Source organism: Paramormyrops kingsleyae, chromosome 8, assembly GCF_048594095.1.
Source record: "Paramormyrops kingsleyae isolate MSU_618 chromosome 8, PKINGS_0.4, whole genome shotgun sequence".
In the NCBI taxonomy this organism is placed as follows: domain Eukaryota; kingdom Metazoa; phylum Chordata; class Actinopteri; order Osteoglossiformes; family Mormyridae; genus Paramormyrops; species Paramormyrops kingsleyae.
The window spans coordinates 267,614-282,704 of record NC_132804.1 but is presented as its reverse complement, the minus strand read 5'-3'; the positions used below and the strand labels follow the sequence as shown (position 1 = coordinate 282,704).

At 42.3% G+C, this 15,091-nt stretch overlaps 1 protein-coding gene across 7 annotated transcripts in view; it reads right to left on the bottom strand.

Moving 5' to 3' along the window:
• LOC111852542 (voltage-dependent L-type calcium channel subunit alpha-1D-like) overlaps window positions 1–15,091 on the bottom strand; it is an 89,597-nt gene that overhangs the window by 18,974 nt on the left and 55,532 nt on the right. For 3 of the 7 annotated variants that reach the window (XM_023828584.2, XM_072714942.1, XM_023828585.2), the window contains exons 10-29: window positions 14,389–14,437; window positions 13,813–13,839; window positions 11,900–12,060; window positions 11,398–11,623; window positions 10,686–10,893; window positions 10,381–10,498; window positions 10,184–10,271; window positions 10,060–10,084; window positions 9,827–9,960; window positions 6,071–6,200; window positions 5,437–5,496; window positions 4,123–4,229; window positions 3,822–3,909; window positions 3,267–3,374; window positions 3,093–3,145; window positions 2,824–2,970; window positions 2,384–2,585; window positions 1,905–2,063; window positions 1,544–1,654; window positions 90–173 (exon numbers count right to left, since the gene is read on the bottom strand). In XM_023828584.2, the coding sequence (XP_023684352.1) occupies window positions 90–173; window positions 1,544–1,654; window positions 1,905–2,063; window positions 2,384–2,585; window positions 2,824–2,970; window positions 3,093–3,145; window positions 3,267–3,374; window positions 3,822–3,909; window positions 4,123–4,229; window positions 5,437–5,496; window positions 6,071–6,200; window positions 9,827–9,960; window positions 10,060–10,084; window positions 10,184–10,271; window positions 10,381–10,498; window positions 10,686–10,893; window positions 11,398–11,623; window positions 11,900–12,060; window positions 13,813–13,839; window positions 14,389–14,437 (2,285 nt within the window). Of the gene's footprint in view, window positions 1–89; window positions 174–1,543; window positions 1,655–1,904; window positions 2,064–2,383; window positions 2,586–2,823; window positions 2,971–3,092; window positions 3,146–3,266; window positions 3,375–3,821; window positions 3,910–4,122; window positions 4,230–5,297; window positions 5,358–5,436; window positions 5,497–6,070; window positions 6,201–9,826; window positions 9,961–10,059; window positions 10,085–10,183; window positions 10,272–10,380; window positions 10,499–10,685; window positions 10,894–11,397; window positions 11,624–11,899; window positions 12,061–13,812; window positions 13,840–14,388; window positions 14,438–15,091 lie in introns of all 7 variants that reach the window. The other 4 variants (XM_023828581.2, XM_023828588.2, XM_023828586.2 and 1 more) reach the window with 2 other exon arrangements.

Below are 15,091 nucleotides of genomic sequence, written 5' to 3'. Positions count from 1 at the left end.
GAACTAAATTGATTCAGGACTCTGAAGGTAGGATTACTGCAAGACATTGTGAGAGTAACGGAGAAAAAGCTGTGAAGACGGGTACTTACATTGACTTCAGTGATAGCGATATCAACAACGCTACCCACTACAATTAAGGCATCAAAAGTGTTCCATGCATCAGTGAAATAGTGCTGTGTCCAAGAGGAGGGAAGAGAAGAAGGGACAGGAAGAAAGAAAAGAGGAGAGGAAAAGGAAGTTAAGTTTGGTGATTCCAAGAATTCCCATGGAATTGCACCAGTAGAGGACAGGTGTGTGAGGGCCCTTTCCAGTTTGCCACATGACGGCTTGTCAAAGGAGGCAGTGTCACATGGTAGAGGGACCAGAAAGACAGCTCACACCTAGTCTGATTTCTGATCGGAACCAAGAGATCAGTAAGTGACAGAATTGAGGTTTCCCTGTAGGCAAGGCCTCCAGCGAGCCCTGAGAGAGAAGATAACTAAGGACAACAGCTTCAGTAAAGCACAGATCCAGCGGTTTACTCCAGGAGTACAAGAGACACTTCAAGCCTTGCGATACTCACATCCATCTGGCCGAGGGTAATGTCTACAAGGCTCCCAACCACCACTAGGGCATCAAACACATTCCACGCTTCCCCAAAATAACCCTGTGTAATGTAGGAAGTGGTGGCAGCAGCAGACCAAATAGGAAGTGTGAGTCACAGGGGTTGTCAAAATGTTTCCAAACACGCAGCGAAGAGACATACAGAAAGGAGCACCCAGAAGTGAACAGAAAATTTGGCCTTCTATGACAAAGAGTGCCTTTACTGATCTGGGACCCTGGCAGGGGGTGGGGAGTTCATAATAAACATATCAATGGCTACTCCTATCATGAAGAAGTTGCTCAAAAGTTTTTAAATGGGTCCAGGTGGCAGGCAAGGTAATCATCCAGAGTTCATTAGGTTAGACATTATAGGGACATTGTAGGAACATGCACATAATTCTACGAAGGGGCACAGCATGCGAAAAATGTTTCACACTAAAGAGGTAATCCAAGGAAAAAACAAACTAACCACACATATCAAGGTGAGGTTTTTGCCTGTAATGAGTGCATTTGTTCAGATGAGTTATGTGCATTTGTGATATGGCTTTATGGAAGAAACATCTAGGCATAAGCCAGGAAGTTTGGGGATTATCAGTTGCCCTGCAGTCTCAGCTGAAAATGCTCTCACAAAGGCAAACACACATACACAGCACATCCTGGACTCTGCCACTGCACTACATCAACTTACAAGTGTTCGTTCCTTCTTTGGCACAAAGAGCTGTGACAAGATGTTACAAACTTTTTAAAGCTTACATCACTGGTGAATATTATTCAGAGTCCAATATCTTAATATCTTAACTAGGGCATTTAGTTATGCCTGCTAGTTGTAATGCTGTCATGGTATTTATGCATTGTCCAGCTTAACGCAAATGCGACATGAGACATTTCTCCATTATGAAATCATTCGTATTGATAAAAAGATTTGCAGCTGTCCTTTCAGGTGAGACATCATGTAGCATACCTGAGGTTTATAGGCGATGATTTTAATGACCATCTCTACAGTGAAGACGGTGGTGAAGATCATGTTCAGGATGTCCATGACATGACTGAATTCCTCTGACTGACCGTAGTGCTGGAGAGAGAACAGACAGATTCCCAAGACTGATGGCAAAGCACAGGAAACAATGAAGATCTGCAGCTAAAACATCCCTGAGCAACTCTGACCTTCATCACTATCCAGTTACCAAAATGCGGTTAAGACTGTCTGGAAGTACTAGAATTCCAGTGAACTGGGCTAAAGTGACTAACTCTTGCGCTGACTGGCTGATGCAAATGGGCAAGAGTTCTGTATCAAGAGAGCTGCGAAGGAAAGCAGATCTCACCTGCACAGCCAGGGACACTGTGTTGAGTAGGATGAGTACAAACATGGCGTACTCAAAGAATTCGGAGTTGACCGCATACCAGAACTTGTACTGGTAGGGATTTTTAGGAATAAAAAAGGGTAGGGGGCTAGCCTTTAGGGCAAATTCCACACATTGACGCTGTGGTAGGATAAAAAAAATCATTAACCATCTCACACAGGTATGTACACAACTATAAAAGCTTCCAAGATGCTTATATGACTCACAAAACAAACACATTAGCTCCAATATAGCCATCTAACATTTCCCACAGTATGTATTAATTATTTTGACTGTTAGCATTAATCAAAATTAATATTAATACTGGCTACTACTGGCTTTTCATTTGATATTAGTGACATCAGCCATATTTACATGCATTAAGAGAAACTAAGATGTGCTGCTAACTTGTCAAGAAATGGTTACGCAAACCTGGGCACATACTGTAATCAGAGTCTGACCTGGTTTTTGTCCAGCTCACAGTTTTCATATTCTTTTTCACCCTGTTCCTGGAAGGTGACAATGACGAAACCCACAAAGATGTTCATCATGAAGAAGGCAATGATGATGATGTAGATGATGAAGAAGATGGAGATTTCCACACGGTAATTGAATTTTGGGCCCCTATTCTCCTGGTAGGAATCGATGGCCTTGTAGAGCAAACTGAAAGGAGGCAGGCGCACAATAACACACTTGACCAGCAGAGGGCAGCAGAGACCTAAGGTCTGTAGAGTGACAGCTCCCAGGTCATCCACACAATTTGTGTATTTATAGACATACCACTACGGTGTTTGCCAATCTAAGGATCACTGTAAATATAGTAAGTATGTGCATGCGTCACGTATGTACATGCATGTCAGACCTGTGTGTTTATGTAAGTATGTTTCAACCCAATCCTTACTCTGGCCAACCCTCGAAGGTGGACACAGTGAAGAGTGCCATCATGGCCATCAAGACGTTGTCAAAGTTGAAGTCGCCGTTGATCCACTGCCTCTGGCGAACTAATGGCTTGCTCAACTCCCCATCCTTGTACATAATGAAGGTTCCCCTGTGAAGAGGCAGTCTTATAGCTGAGCCCACTGCAAGCCAGACTTAGCAACCACTGACATCTGTAATGCTATTGGATGCTAACGACTATCAAGGCCCATACCATGAGGCTGTCAGACTTACTTGCACTCCTCCGGAGTTGTCTTTATCTCATCTGTGCAACTGAAGAATTTCCCCTGTAAGATACAGGAAATGGGCTGATGCCAAACTTGTGGCTTTGTCCCCAAACAAAGCCTCAGGGATGACTATCAGGGCAAAACTGCAAGCTTTATATGCTGACAGTGACCTTGCACTGACCTTGAAGAGTTGCACTCCAATGCAGGCAAACATGAATTGCAGCAGCGTGGTGACTATCATGATGTTGCCAATAGTCTTGATGGCCACGAACACACATTGAACCACATTCTGCAAATTGAGACAGGCAAGAGAGTTGGTTAGGGGTGTGCTGGTAAAGAGATCTGTGGCTCTGCAGGCTAGTGCTAAGATCTGAAGGTGACTGGTTCAAATCCTGTGGCAGAATTGTCACATCACCAATGTGCCATTGATCAATATGCCTAAACCTGAAAAATGCTCTAGGGGTGCTGGATGAATGCCTGATCTTGTGCTCTGACCCAAAGCTGAGTTCTCACCTGTATTTGTGCTTATGTTTCAAAGGAAAGCAAGACAGGATAAGCAAACTATAGAATTCCTTTGTACCTGTACTCGTACAATGACAAAGTATTATTTGATCAAGGAACTGGCTTTGAAATGAGACTTGTAGGTCTCCTGTGAATTCCTTGCCATAATATGGTGGACCATAAAGGCACTTGGATCACTGTATGCTCTGTGTGCCTAAGGATGGGGAGCTCATGCCTTGAGGCCCTTGGCTCTGTTGATGGCTCGCAGCGGCCGGAGCACTCGCATGATACGCAGAATCTTCAACCCCGACACCGCAGAAGACCTGCCAACCATACACTGTATCAAATGCAGGAAAGGGAAATGGCCATTTACAGTCCACAGCAGTGTCGCTCAAAGGTCCATCAGATCATTTAGAGTGATCTGATTTACAATCGTCAAAGCTTCTCCTGTTTCTGAAGTATGGCAGTTCTTTGCACCTTCATATTACTGGATCTGTGCAAATTTATGGAAAGGTCATGGTACAAGAGATACTTACTGGAACATGAAAGATATCAGTGACACTCCTACAACAAGAATGTCTAAAAGATTGAAAGGGCTTCTGCAGAAAGCACCTTCATGAAGAAAAGCCCCAAAGGTCGTCATCTGTGGAATAAGGACACAAATATAAGGGTCCAGAGTGTGTCTCAATTAGAGCATGGTCCAACAAAAGTCCCCATAATGACATAAGCCATTTCACAGCCTCTTCCAGACATACAATGGCATAGTTCATCCAGTGTAAAATTTTTAAATCTCAGCTTGGAGCAAAGGAGACCCACTGTTCCCTCTGAGCTGCTGAACCTGGGCTTCAATTAATATGAATGTGTTACTGAGTTATTCATTTTGCCATGTGCTATTCCAAGCAAAGGTCATGGCTATGGGGCATGCGATTTGTCGCTAAGCTAACGTGATGACACTGAAACAATACCAGTTCATGAACTAATTACTGTCTTGGCATTTTAAGTGCGTTTTTAAGCACACTCTAGTTTTGGGGCAGTTAAAAAAAGCTAACGATTTCGTGTCACACCTAAAACACAGCAGGCAGAGAACAGAGAGTGAAATAAACAACAAAGAGTCACCAAGTGGATATACGTAACATGAGCAGCAGAATCTCTTCAGTAACTCAAGGCGTCATCCTCAATGATACACACATCTCTACTAAGGAGGTTTTGCTGCCCAGTGCTCTTTGTGGTGTAGTCCATTTAAATCCAATTACCAGTAAGGAGAAAGTAAGAAAGCCCATGCTGTAACCATAAAGGTAGACAGAGGTGAGCCCCCTCTTTTACAGCTACATGGATAAGTGTCAAAAAACTCTACAGTCTGGTCCTAGAACATTCTGCCAAAGCAATAACATTCAGGCCAGAGTGCAGCCAAAGAGATTTTTTTAACCGTGGTCTGTTACTTCCCTCTAAGAAGAGTATTTATATAGATTTTTTTTCCCCTGCAATAGTGCATCTATGGTTTCAAAAATAATGGCATTAGGTCCAACCTGAATCCCTGACAATGGCCTGGCAGACCACACAACTTTTGTTCCAAGCACTGTGCCAGGAGGGGGCGCTGGTGTACAGAATTAAAAGAGGTGCCACAGCAAGTGAGAAAACAAGCCAGGTTCCACTGAGAGGCAGGTGACATGAAGGGCTATGCAGCATGGCCCTCATTGTAAAAAACGGTTACCTTCAGCATGATTTCAAACGTAAACACACTAGTGAAGACATAATCAGCATAGCCTATGATCTGGAAGGCAATCAGACAGTTAAATGGTTACTACACAAGCACTGGGATCACAAGACAGAAACAGGGAAAGAGCATTTACCTTCAACAGGATCTCAACAGTAAAGATTGCCGTGAAGGCATAATCAAGGTAACCAAGTATCTGAAAAAGCAACACACACATTTCACAAAAGTCCAGAGAAGACGTTACAGGAAAATGTCCCTCTGATGGAAACAGAGTCTGTAAGAATATTTTAACATGAAAGTGAATGCACTACAGTACTGGAATGTTAAATAAAAATGTCAGTTCCATCCTCTCTCTGCATTGGGTTCACCAAGCTAGAGGCCACCATCCTTAACTCAAATAACACATAGATGGGGTTTATATAACTATCCAAAAAAGAGTAATCTTGATTTGTTAAAACATGATAAACAAGAGAAAAATAAAAACAAGATAACAGGTATAGAACATCAGTTGTATGCATTATGATATCTATAAACAAAAAAGGTATTCCATAACAAAAAAAGATTGCTAACACGCAGGAATATATTTTTCTGTAGTATACTGGTATTCTTTAGAGAAATCATTTACATTAGAGAAGCTGTTTGTCATTTTTGGGCATTAGGGGTATTTTAATAAGAAACATTTTCACATTAAAACAGTTACTCGGTACTGTATCATTACAGTGAAAATGTGAGAATTCTAACACTGGAATGGAGAATATCAGAGTACTCACAATGTTCCTCCCAGAGTGGCTGCGGATAGGATCTTCAGCTGCCAGGGAGGCCGAGCTCAGCATGATGAAGACGAGGATGATGTTGGTGAAGACTGGGTGATTGATGAGTGCATGGCACGCCACCCGAATCCTGACCACCAAACAAGTGTCACCATTAGAGGATAAATTTCAATAAATGGATCAGAGGAACATTAATGCAATCAACTTAGTATCATAATATTTAAAAATAGCATAGTAACTCAAATGTTATTGGGTTGATCTGCTGTAACGTCCTTTAACTTTTGATTGCTCCAGCAAAATACCCAGATTTTAAGTGTAAAAATTTGCTTTCATTTGTTAAAATTGGCAAAAAGCAAAAGTTGCTTTCCAGAGAGAAAGGTCATCCAGGCATTAAAAGAAAAAATTAAAATGTAAGACCGGTACCGGTAAAGGACCAATCATATCACATTAATTGGGTATTAATAAAATGCTTGCCCCGAACAACAAAGACTATTGTGATCATCTTAAATGGTGACTGAGTACTAAATTTAATGAATATGAATTACATACTGTACAATTAGTAAAAAATAAAAAAGCCAAATTTCATCACAAGTAAGGTGATGAGCGTCAAAACAAACACTGCGTAATCCCATATTTGCTGAAAACTAAACAAAGCCCCATATAAAACAGTGATATACAACAGCTCAGCACTCTGTAAGAAATTGATACGGTGGCATAGCTCTACCAAGATAGCAGAACCAGTGAACTAACTGGATTTATGGCTACGGAGTGGTAGTCAGTTCTTGTTTGCAATATAACTCATCTACAGTTTCTATTACCAGCCAAAGGTGGTCTTGTATGAAAAGCAAATCACTGTACAGTACAATCCCATTATAACGGACTTTAATGGACCTGGCAAAACAGTCCATTATATCCAAAGTCCGTTATATCCAGAGTTGCTGTATGCCCAGAACACAACTACAGGACACCATTTACTCATGCTACACCCCAGCAGACACATTTGTGGTATAGATTATTATATTGTACATGTAGTAATTCAACTTTACCTGACTGTTGGAAGTATATATGGCCTATATCGTACATGTATAACCACTTACAGTAGTAACCTTGACCTCATTGCTTACTGCATCCCTCGAGCTGCAAGCGTCATCTGCCGACGCACAGCATGCCTGGTGATGGACAGCCACACAGACCAATCAGTGTTGCCTGCTGTTATGCCATGCCTATTTATAGAGCGTGACTATTAATAATCCAGACTACGTATCTGCACTGGATATCACTGGCACGCCACCCACCTTGTAGGCGGAGCCTGCATGTCCATTATTGCTGAACAAAACTACAGCTAAAAGCGGCCATGGGGACCAAATTGTCTGTTATAAGCGAAATTCCATTATATGCGAGTCCGCTATATCTGATGCTTTTTCTGCATGTTCGTAAAGGCGCACGGCCGGGACCAGCGGACCTCATCCGTTATAGACGATATTCCGTTATAAGCGAGTCCACTATAATGGGATTATACTGTATTTAAATTTCCAAAGAGGGTAAAGACTAGTTTGTAAGGTTTGTAAGGTGGCAGCAGCAGACCAGATAGGAAGTGTGAGTCACAGGGGTTGTCAAAATGTTTCCAAACATGCAGCGAAGAGACATACAGAAAGGAGCACCCAGAAGTGAACAGAAAATTTGGCCTTCTATGGCGAAGAGTGCCTTTACTGATCTGGGACCCTGGCAGGGGGTGGGGAGTTCATAATAAACATATCAATGGCTACTCCTATCATGAAGAAGTTGCTCAAAAGTTTTTAAATGGGTCCAGGTGGCAGGCAAGGTAATCATCCAGAGTTCATTAGGTTAGAGATTATAGGGACATTGTAGGAACATGCACATAATTCTAGGAAGGGGCACAGCATGCAAAAAATGTGTGTGTGTGTGTGTGTGTGTGTGTGGAGTTTGCATGTATTTCCTATGTTGTGCAGGTTTCCACTTGGTTCTAATGTTTCCTCCCACAGTTCAAAAACCTATGGCATTATGTTAGTTTGTATTTGTACACTGCAATTGACTGACAACACATGTGGTGAGGACAGACTGAACACATACGAGCTGCACACCCTATGTGCCTAAGGCAGAACAAAACCCACGTGCCCAGCGGGCAGCTTTTAAAAGCACATCTGTTCATGATGTTGGTGCATCACTCTTGAATCCTGTAGGCTCTAGGTACCTTGGGTATCCAGGAGGTCTTTTTTCAATCTGTGTGTCCCCTGATCAGCACTCCTTTCGATGTAGTTGTCCTTTCTTTGTATGTGTGTGCCACCTTAGCTGCCACCCTCAGCTACTGAAGTTTCCAATTCTACCAGTAATGACACCCAAACTGTTTTTGCCCAGACACGTACCTATATAGGGTAATCAAGGGTATTGGAAGGGTATGAATACTTTAGAAGATTCAACAGTCCCACAGATTTGTAGGGGCCCAAAAATCTAACATTTGGGGACTGATCACCGAAGTATACCAAGGGAGCCCGAGGTGATATTTTGCCAGGGGGCCCAGAATTTCTAATTATGTCCCTGATGGTAATTTATTACCATCTCTGGAACTTTTCAGAACTGTCACCATAAATATAGAGGGGAAAAATGTTTGCTGTATATTTTATTCATGAAATATGCAATTTTGAAATAAGTTATTGCACCATTGCACTTTACTGTACACCAAATAAAGAGATAATCAGAAGCAGATTGTTGAATACTTCACCATAACTAACTGTTTGATAAAGATTTCAGATACATATTCACAGTTGGGCCCTAGGCATGGTCCTTAACTCCCAGTTGCTTTCTCAACGTGTGAGTGTCTGCTTTCTCCAAAAAAAATTAAGTCACTTTGGATGAAAGCACCTGTTAAATAAAAATCTAAACATAAAATCCACTTTTGATCTGTTTTTGGATAGCTTTATTTCAAAGACACCTGAGGTATGACTTGTGCATGTAAGGTCCTTTGACTAGAACTGAAATGTGGGTGCTCCAGCCCAGCATTGTCCCATGAGAATCTGCATTGGTCCACCATGCTAGACATCCAGCCAGCTCTGGGAAGCACTGGAGCCAGCTTTGGCCGACATCCCTGTGGGGTCTGTGCTCTGATGAATTGAGACTGTTCTATGGGCCAAAGGGTGTGTGGAATGAGGAAGGTGCATTTAATGTATTGTACTCTGAACATATTTTTAAATAACATACAGACTTGGGGTTAAAGGCCAAATAGTGACAGTATTTGGCCAGCCATGAGACTTGGACAAGCTACCATGGGCAAAGAGCCCTAACCCACAGAGCTATACATCACTGAACCTGAATTCCTGAACCAATTCATGTTAAGTTCTCCATTTAAACATACAACAGCATTGCAGGACATAGGACATAGGAGCAGGAGTCGGGGGGATACAAAACAAGTTTTATTATAACAAGAAACAGACTAGGAAGTAATGGGATCATGAGGGAGCACAAGCAGGGAATAGCACATGGGCTACCAGGGGCAGCAACATTAATGTCAGAACTGGGAAACACAGGACTAGGAAGCACCTTTATACAAAGACTAACAAGGGAGCAAAATGAGGGGCAGCTGGAGTGCATCACACAAGGGCAGGAACGAGAGGTAAGACAAATGCAAAGAAATGGGAGGGCAGATAGACAAGGCATAACACACAAATAAATGTCCTTGATCAACACACCTTCTATGTGTACCAGAGTATGTAGTAAGGTTGTGATTTCTTTTGTACTCACGGGTTGGTGTTGCTAAATATGAAGAATGCAGTTGGCTCCGGAATAGGGGTAATCTTTTCTGCCCTGACCAGGTCTGCAATGCTAGGCTTTGGCCCGGGTGGAAGACCTGTCTCATATTTGTCGCCATCCTCGTCCTGCAACCACAAAGAAAAACATGCTACATGACACTCACTTCAACTACATGGACTCAGGAATAAGCGCAAACATCCACACAGAGAGTCCCATAAACATACCTGTCCTTCACCTTCATCCTCCTCACTGTGGAGAAAAGAAACCAGTTGTGAGACTGACTATAACGTAACAGTAGCCAATCAGTATGAGAGAAACACATTCTAATTGCTGCCACAAGGGCCCTACTATGGAATTCTCTTCTCTTCCTTCTTTACACCCCTTGCATCTGCCAGGTTGTCCACGGCAATGGCCAAGAATACATTCAGTAGGATATCTGTTGAAAACCATATTTAAGGAAAAACAAATTTGATGTCTTTGCATTGTACCTCAGACCCCTGACCCAATTTCAAACTCTGTCTCCAGGTCCAACAACCCAAGGATACAGTTTCCACAGATGAAGAGGACGACAAAGTAAAGGCAGACGATCATCCCTGACCCTGGACCACCAAATGCCATAATTCCATCATACATGACAGAGTTCCAATCTTCACCTGTCAAAATCTGCCCACACAACAGCACAGGTTAGTCTACAACCTGCACAACAGATCAATATAAAGACAGAAATCAGGGTGACAATGCTCTCAATGTAGACAAATTTCTTCTCTAGAAGTATACAGCTGGAGCAAATGCAAGGACTCCTCCCATCTCCAAGCTCAGTGGAAACCCAGAAGTGCAAACCCAGGATCACCTGAAACACCGTGAGCAGAGCCTGTGGGAAGTTATCAAAGGAGCTCCTCTTCTTCTCCGACTCGTCAAAGTTAAATTTGCCTCCAAACACTTGCATGCCCAGCAGGGCAAAGATTAGGATGAAAAGGAAGAGCAGCAGCAGCAGGGAGGCGATGGATTTCAGGGAGTTGAGCAAGGAGGCCACCAGTATGCTGAGTGCCTCCCAGTGGCTGGTGGACACAGGATAGAGGAGGGATAAAAGGCAAGCAACTCTTAGACCAGTCCTGTAAGTATGACGTCCATGCACCTTTGAGCAAGTACTGGGCCATCTACCATCCTGTTGGCCACAGAAAGCAACTAAGCTCTTATTTCTTAAAAAATCTGTCATACATGCCACCTGCATCAAAATAAAATCACTAGCTATGATTGTTACCCATTCCTTTATAGTCCCCAAGAGGTTTCATATTATCTTTTGTTGTATTCCACCACTAGAAAACCAAATAGAAGAGCAAATTTCCAACATTAACTTAATCCATTTTGTGTTGTTTTTGAGGTGAGACCCCCAAATGACCTAAATACAGGTGCTCTTCAGTTAAGCCCTTCATTAATTGAATCAAGCTTGCCAGTGGTGGAATGGAGTTCCAACACCTGGGTCTCTGGGCACCAAGCTGTCACAGGCCAACAGATACCAAAAGCAGCTGAGTGGAGCCGTCCCCGAGCTGTGGTGGGCGTACCGTGTGACCTTGAAAATGCGCATCAGGCGCACACAGCGAAACACAGAGATGCCAAGCGGACTCATGACTCCCTTGTCCACCAGGACCATTTCAGAAATGCCGCCGAAGACCACAAAGCAGTCGAAACGGTTAAACTGCGAAATGAAGTAGGCCTGAAAACCCAGGCTGTACATCTTCAGCAGCATCTCGCATGTGAACATCGACAGAAGCACCTTGTTGGCTCCCTCTGAAAGGCAGGACATTCATTATTAGCACTACTATGCTTCATCTGGTACTTCCATCAACTACTGCAATGCACTGAATACATTACAAAGACTTTTACAGTATACATTCTATGTACAGTAGCATTTCCTCTGTCTGCAAATTTATCTCCCCAAAACCCATATCAGGATAAGCAGTTGGAAGATGGACAGAATGACATCTTCATATATTTACTCTCTGAATCAGGAATGCCTGGTCATCATTTTTTTCCTAATGTACCCATTTCACTTGAAATGCTCACCCTGTATTTGCGATAGCCACTCTGGCTGGTTGTAATGCTCTGTGCAGATTGTGAGCGTGTTGAGAAAGACCAGGAGGATCACCAGCCAATAGCAGGCGACTGATTTGACAGCAAACCTGCACTTTTTGCGGATGAATCGGTTCCAGTGACACACTTTCCGACTAGGAAAAAAAATGAAAAGTGATATTGGTGTGGGTCACTACAAAAACACAAACAAACAAAAGGTATGTTGGTCAGACTGACAGAATGCCTAAATATGACTGCACTAGCATGGCACAGAGAGAGGCACCTACAACACTCTTCTCCTTGTGTATATAGTTGCCTGCATTGCTTCTTTATCTTTAGCTTCATAGGGCCCTATTTTACACCTGGGGCAAAGTGGTGCCAGGCACAAGTGTCTTTGCTAGCATGAGCCAAACGCAGTTGTCATTTTCCTGTCCAGCACCCTTGTCTTTTAAACAGCGCTTCTGTCACAAAAAAACAGTACAGTCCTCTGCTTTAATTTGAATCAGTCTCCAACCTTTTCTTCTAAAACTGCCCCCGATGGACTTTGCTTTTAATCTTCCACATGAACTAAACTAAGTGTGCAAGTGTGTAAAAGTGAAGCATTACCACATGTTGAGTATAAACCTGCTCTGAAACTTCAACTTTCTGTCTGTCTTAAAATGAGGGGGAGTCAGAAGCATTGTTGGCACATTGCACATTGGTTTTGTGAAAGATCATTAATGTATACAAGTCTATGTTATAATGGGTAGTCTCAGGATCTTCAGCCAGTGGAGCTGCATGACATTTGCGGTTCATTAATAGTATGGCTTTTTTGCAGGTGTTTAACGTTAAATAATTAAATACTTTGCAATCTAGTTTATCTTGCTCCCGCCCACATCTCATCAGTCTCGTCCCATTCCCACACACAAAGGAAAAATATGTTTAGTTTGACTATGCTTATTCTCAGGTAAAGAATAAAGACAAACCGGAAGCCTCAATAAATAGGCTACGTTCAACATTTAACAGTTATTATTAGCCAACCTTTAATTATGTTTTAGACATAATAGTAGTTTGTTTAATTTGTCACAACAAAAGGCAAGTGGTTCTCATTGTGGTCACTTACAATGACAAGGACTGTCAAATATCTGATTTGCTCTTACTTAGTCGGACTTAGTCCATGCACTAAGTCACATTTTCTTTCACTCATGAACACATAAATAATATTTTCATAAAATAAAAAGTCATGCCTGCTCCCACATTCAAAAATGAAAATTTGTCTGCACTCTATAGCTGCAGGTCACATGGCAATGCAGACCTCTACTTTGGTGGAATCCTGTAGATGGTCTACTTGCTTGCATGCACTTTGCCAAGAACAGGTCTGTTTCCTGTGCAGAGAAGCATTCTTTTCTACTACTGAGCAAAGCTACCATTATAATAGCAATCCACCAAGGTGCAAGCGCAACTGGTTCTTAAAGGGAATGGGAGAATGTACTCTGATTGGTTTATAGCATTTTACACCCCAAACACAACTACAAGTATTACTAATTGGATGTTTTAGTGCAACCATTTTTAGACCATGTGCCTGCTGCTGCGACTATATTTCTGCCATTAAACTAGCAAAAGTGTGTTGGCTACACCCTAAAAGAACTTGCACAGTGCACTTCAGACCATGTGCTTCAGATCGTTAAAATAGGGCTCTTAGTGTTAGTCATTAGACATGCACTTAGCAAGGGTCAAAATATCACAAATACAAACATAGCAGTGCACCAATGCACGCACACACACAGAAACACACACACACATACTCACAAAACTACTTTAAGTGTGTGGGATTTTGAACCAGTGTCAGACATATATACAATACCAACAGTTATGACCTTATTTCAGAAATTGCAAAACCAAGCACATGGTAAACCTCCTGTACTGACCCGATGTTTGACTTTGAAAACTTCTTACTGCAAAAATAAAGGAGATGACATTGTTAGAGTGAATGAGACAGCTGGAAAATGCATAATAAAGTAGTGGTGCATGCTGTGTTCCTGTGTTGCAGTATGCAAGCATATTTACCCTTGGGATTAATAAAGCATGTCATCAATCCACCCATCCATCCACCCACCCATCTTTAGGTGCAGTGTTCAAAGTGTTCAAATTGTTTTACTAGAACTCGGGGCCATAAGTGGAAATTAGCGGGAGAACATTTTAAAACAAATTTGAGGAAGCACTTCTTTACACAGCGTGTAGTTAGAGTATGGAATAGTCTTCCTGCTAGTGTAGTGGAAGCTAAAACCCTGGGTTCCTTTAAATCAGAGCTAGATAAGATTTTAACAACTCTGAGCTATTAGTTAAGTTCTCCCCAAAATGAGCTTGATGGGCTGAATGGCCTCCTCTTGTTTGTAAATTTCTTATGTTCTTATGTATTGGAATACAGGAGAAAATGTCATGAAGGATGAGTGTGGAACCTGATAGCTGTGTGCAAAAGTGGCTGAGGTAAGGTCTTAACTCACCACAGGGACCCACAGCAAGTTGTCTTCTTATCATGCTCCGATTCCCCATCTGTTGGTGAAGAAAGAAAGTCTCTAGTCATCCTGGGGGCAGGGGGGGGGATCCCCTTTACTCAGATCACACTGGAGTCATTGACACCGTCCAGGTCCCTCAAGGAGACACAGAAACTGCGGTAACTGAAGTCGTAAATATCAACAATGGCACCTGATGCTGATGATGCAACTGTACTAATGCTTCTGGACCTTAGTGCAGCCTTTGACAGTTGTCACTTTAGCTAACTACTTTAATGAAATAAAGACCTGAATGAGTGAAAACTGTTTATCACTAAATGCATAGAACACTGAGGCTCTGTTGTTTGGAGGCAACTCTGCAGCTATGAATGCTATAATCCCTGCATTCCACTCTGGAGGGCTGAACATTTCCCTAGTAGATTACAGTACCATAATGCTCTGTTATCTAGGAGCATACACTGCACATTAAACACCTCGCAGTATACAGTATGTAAAATGCAGCAGCTCGAATTGTCACCAGGAGCAGGAAGTTTGAACACATAACCCTTGCCCTTAGGTCCCTTCACTGGCTTCCTGTTAGGTTCAGGACTGACTTCAAAGTTCTCCTACATATATATAAGGCACTTAAAGGTCTGGAAACAGCCAGTCTAACAGAATTACTTCAAGTGTACAAGCCACATTGTCCACTAGGGTG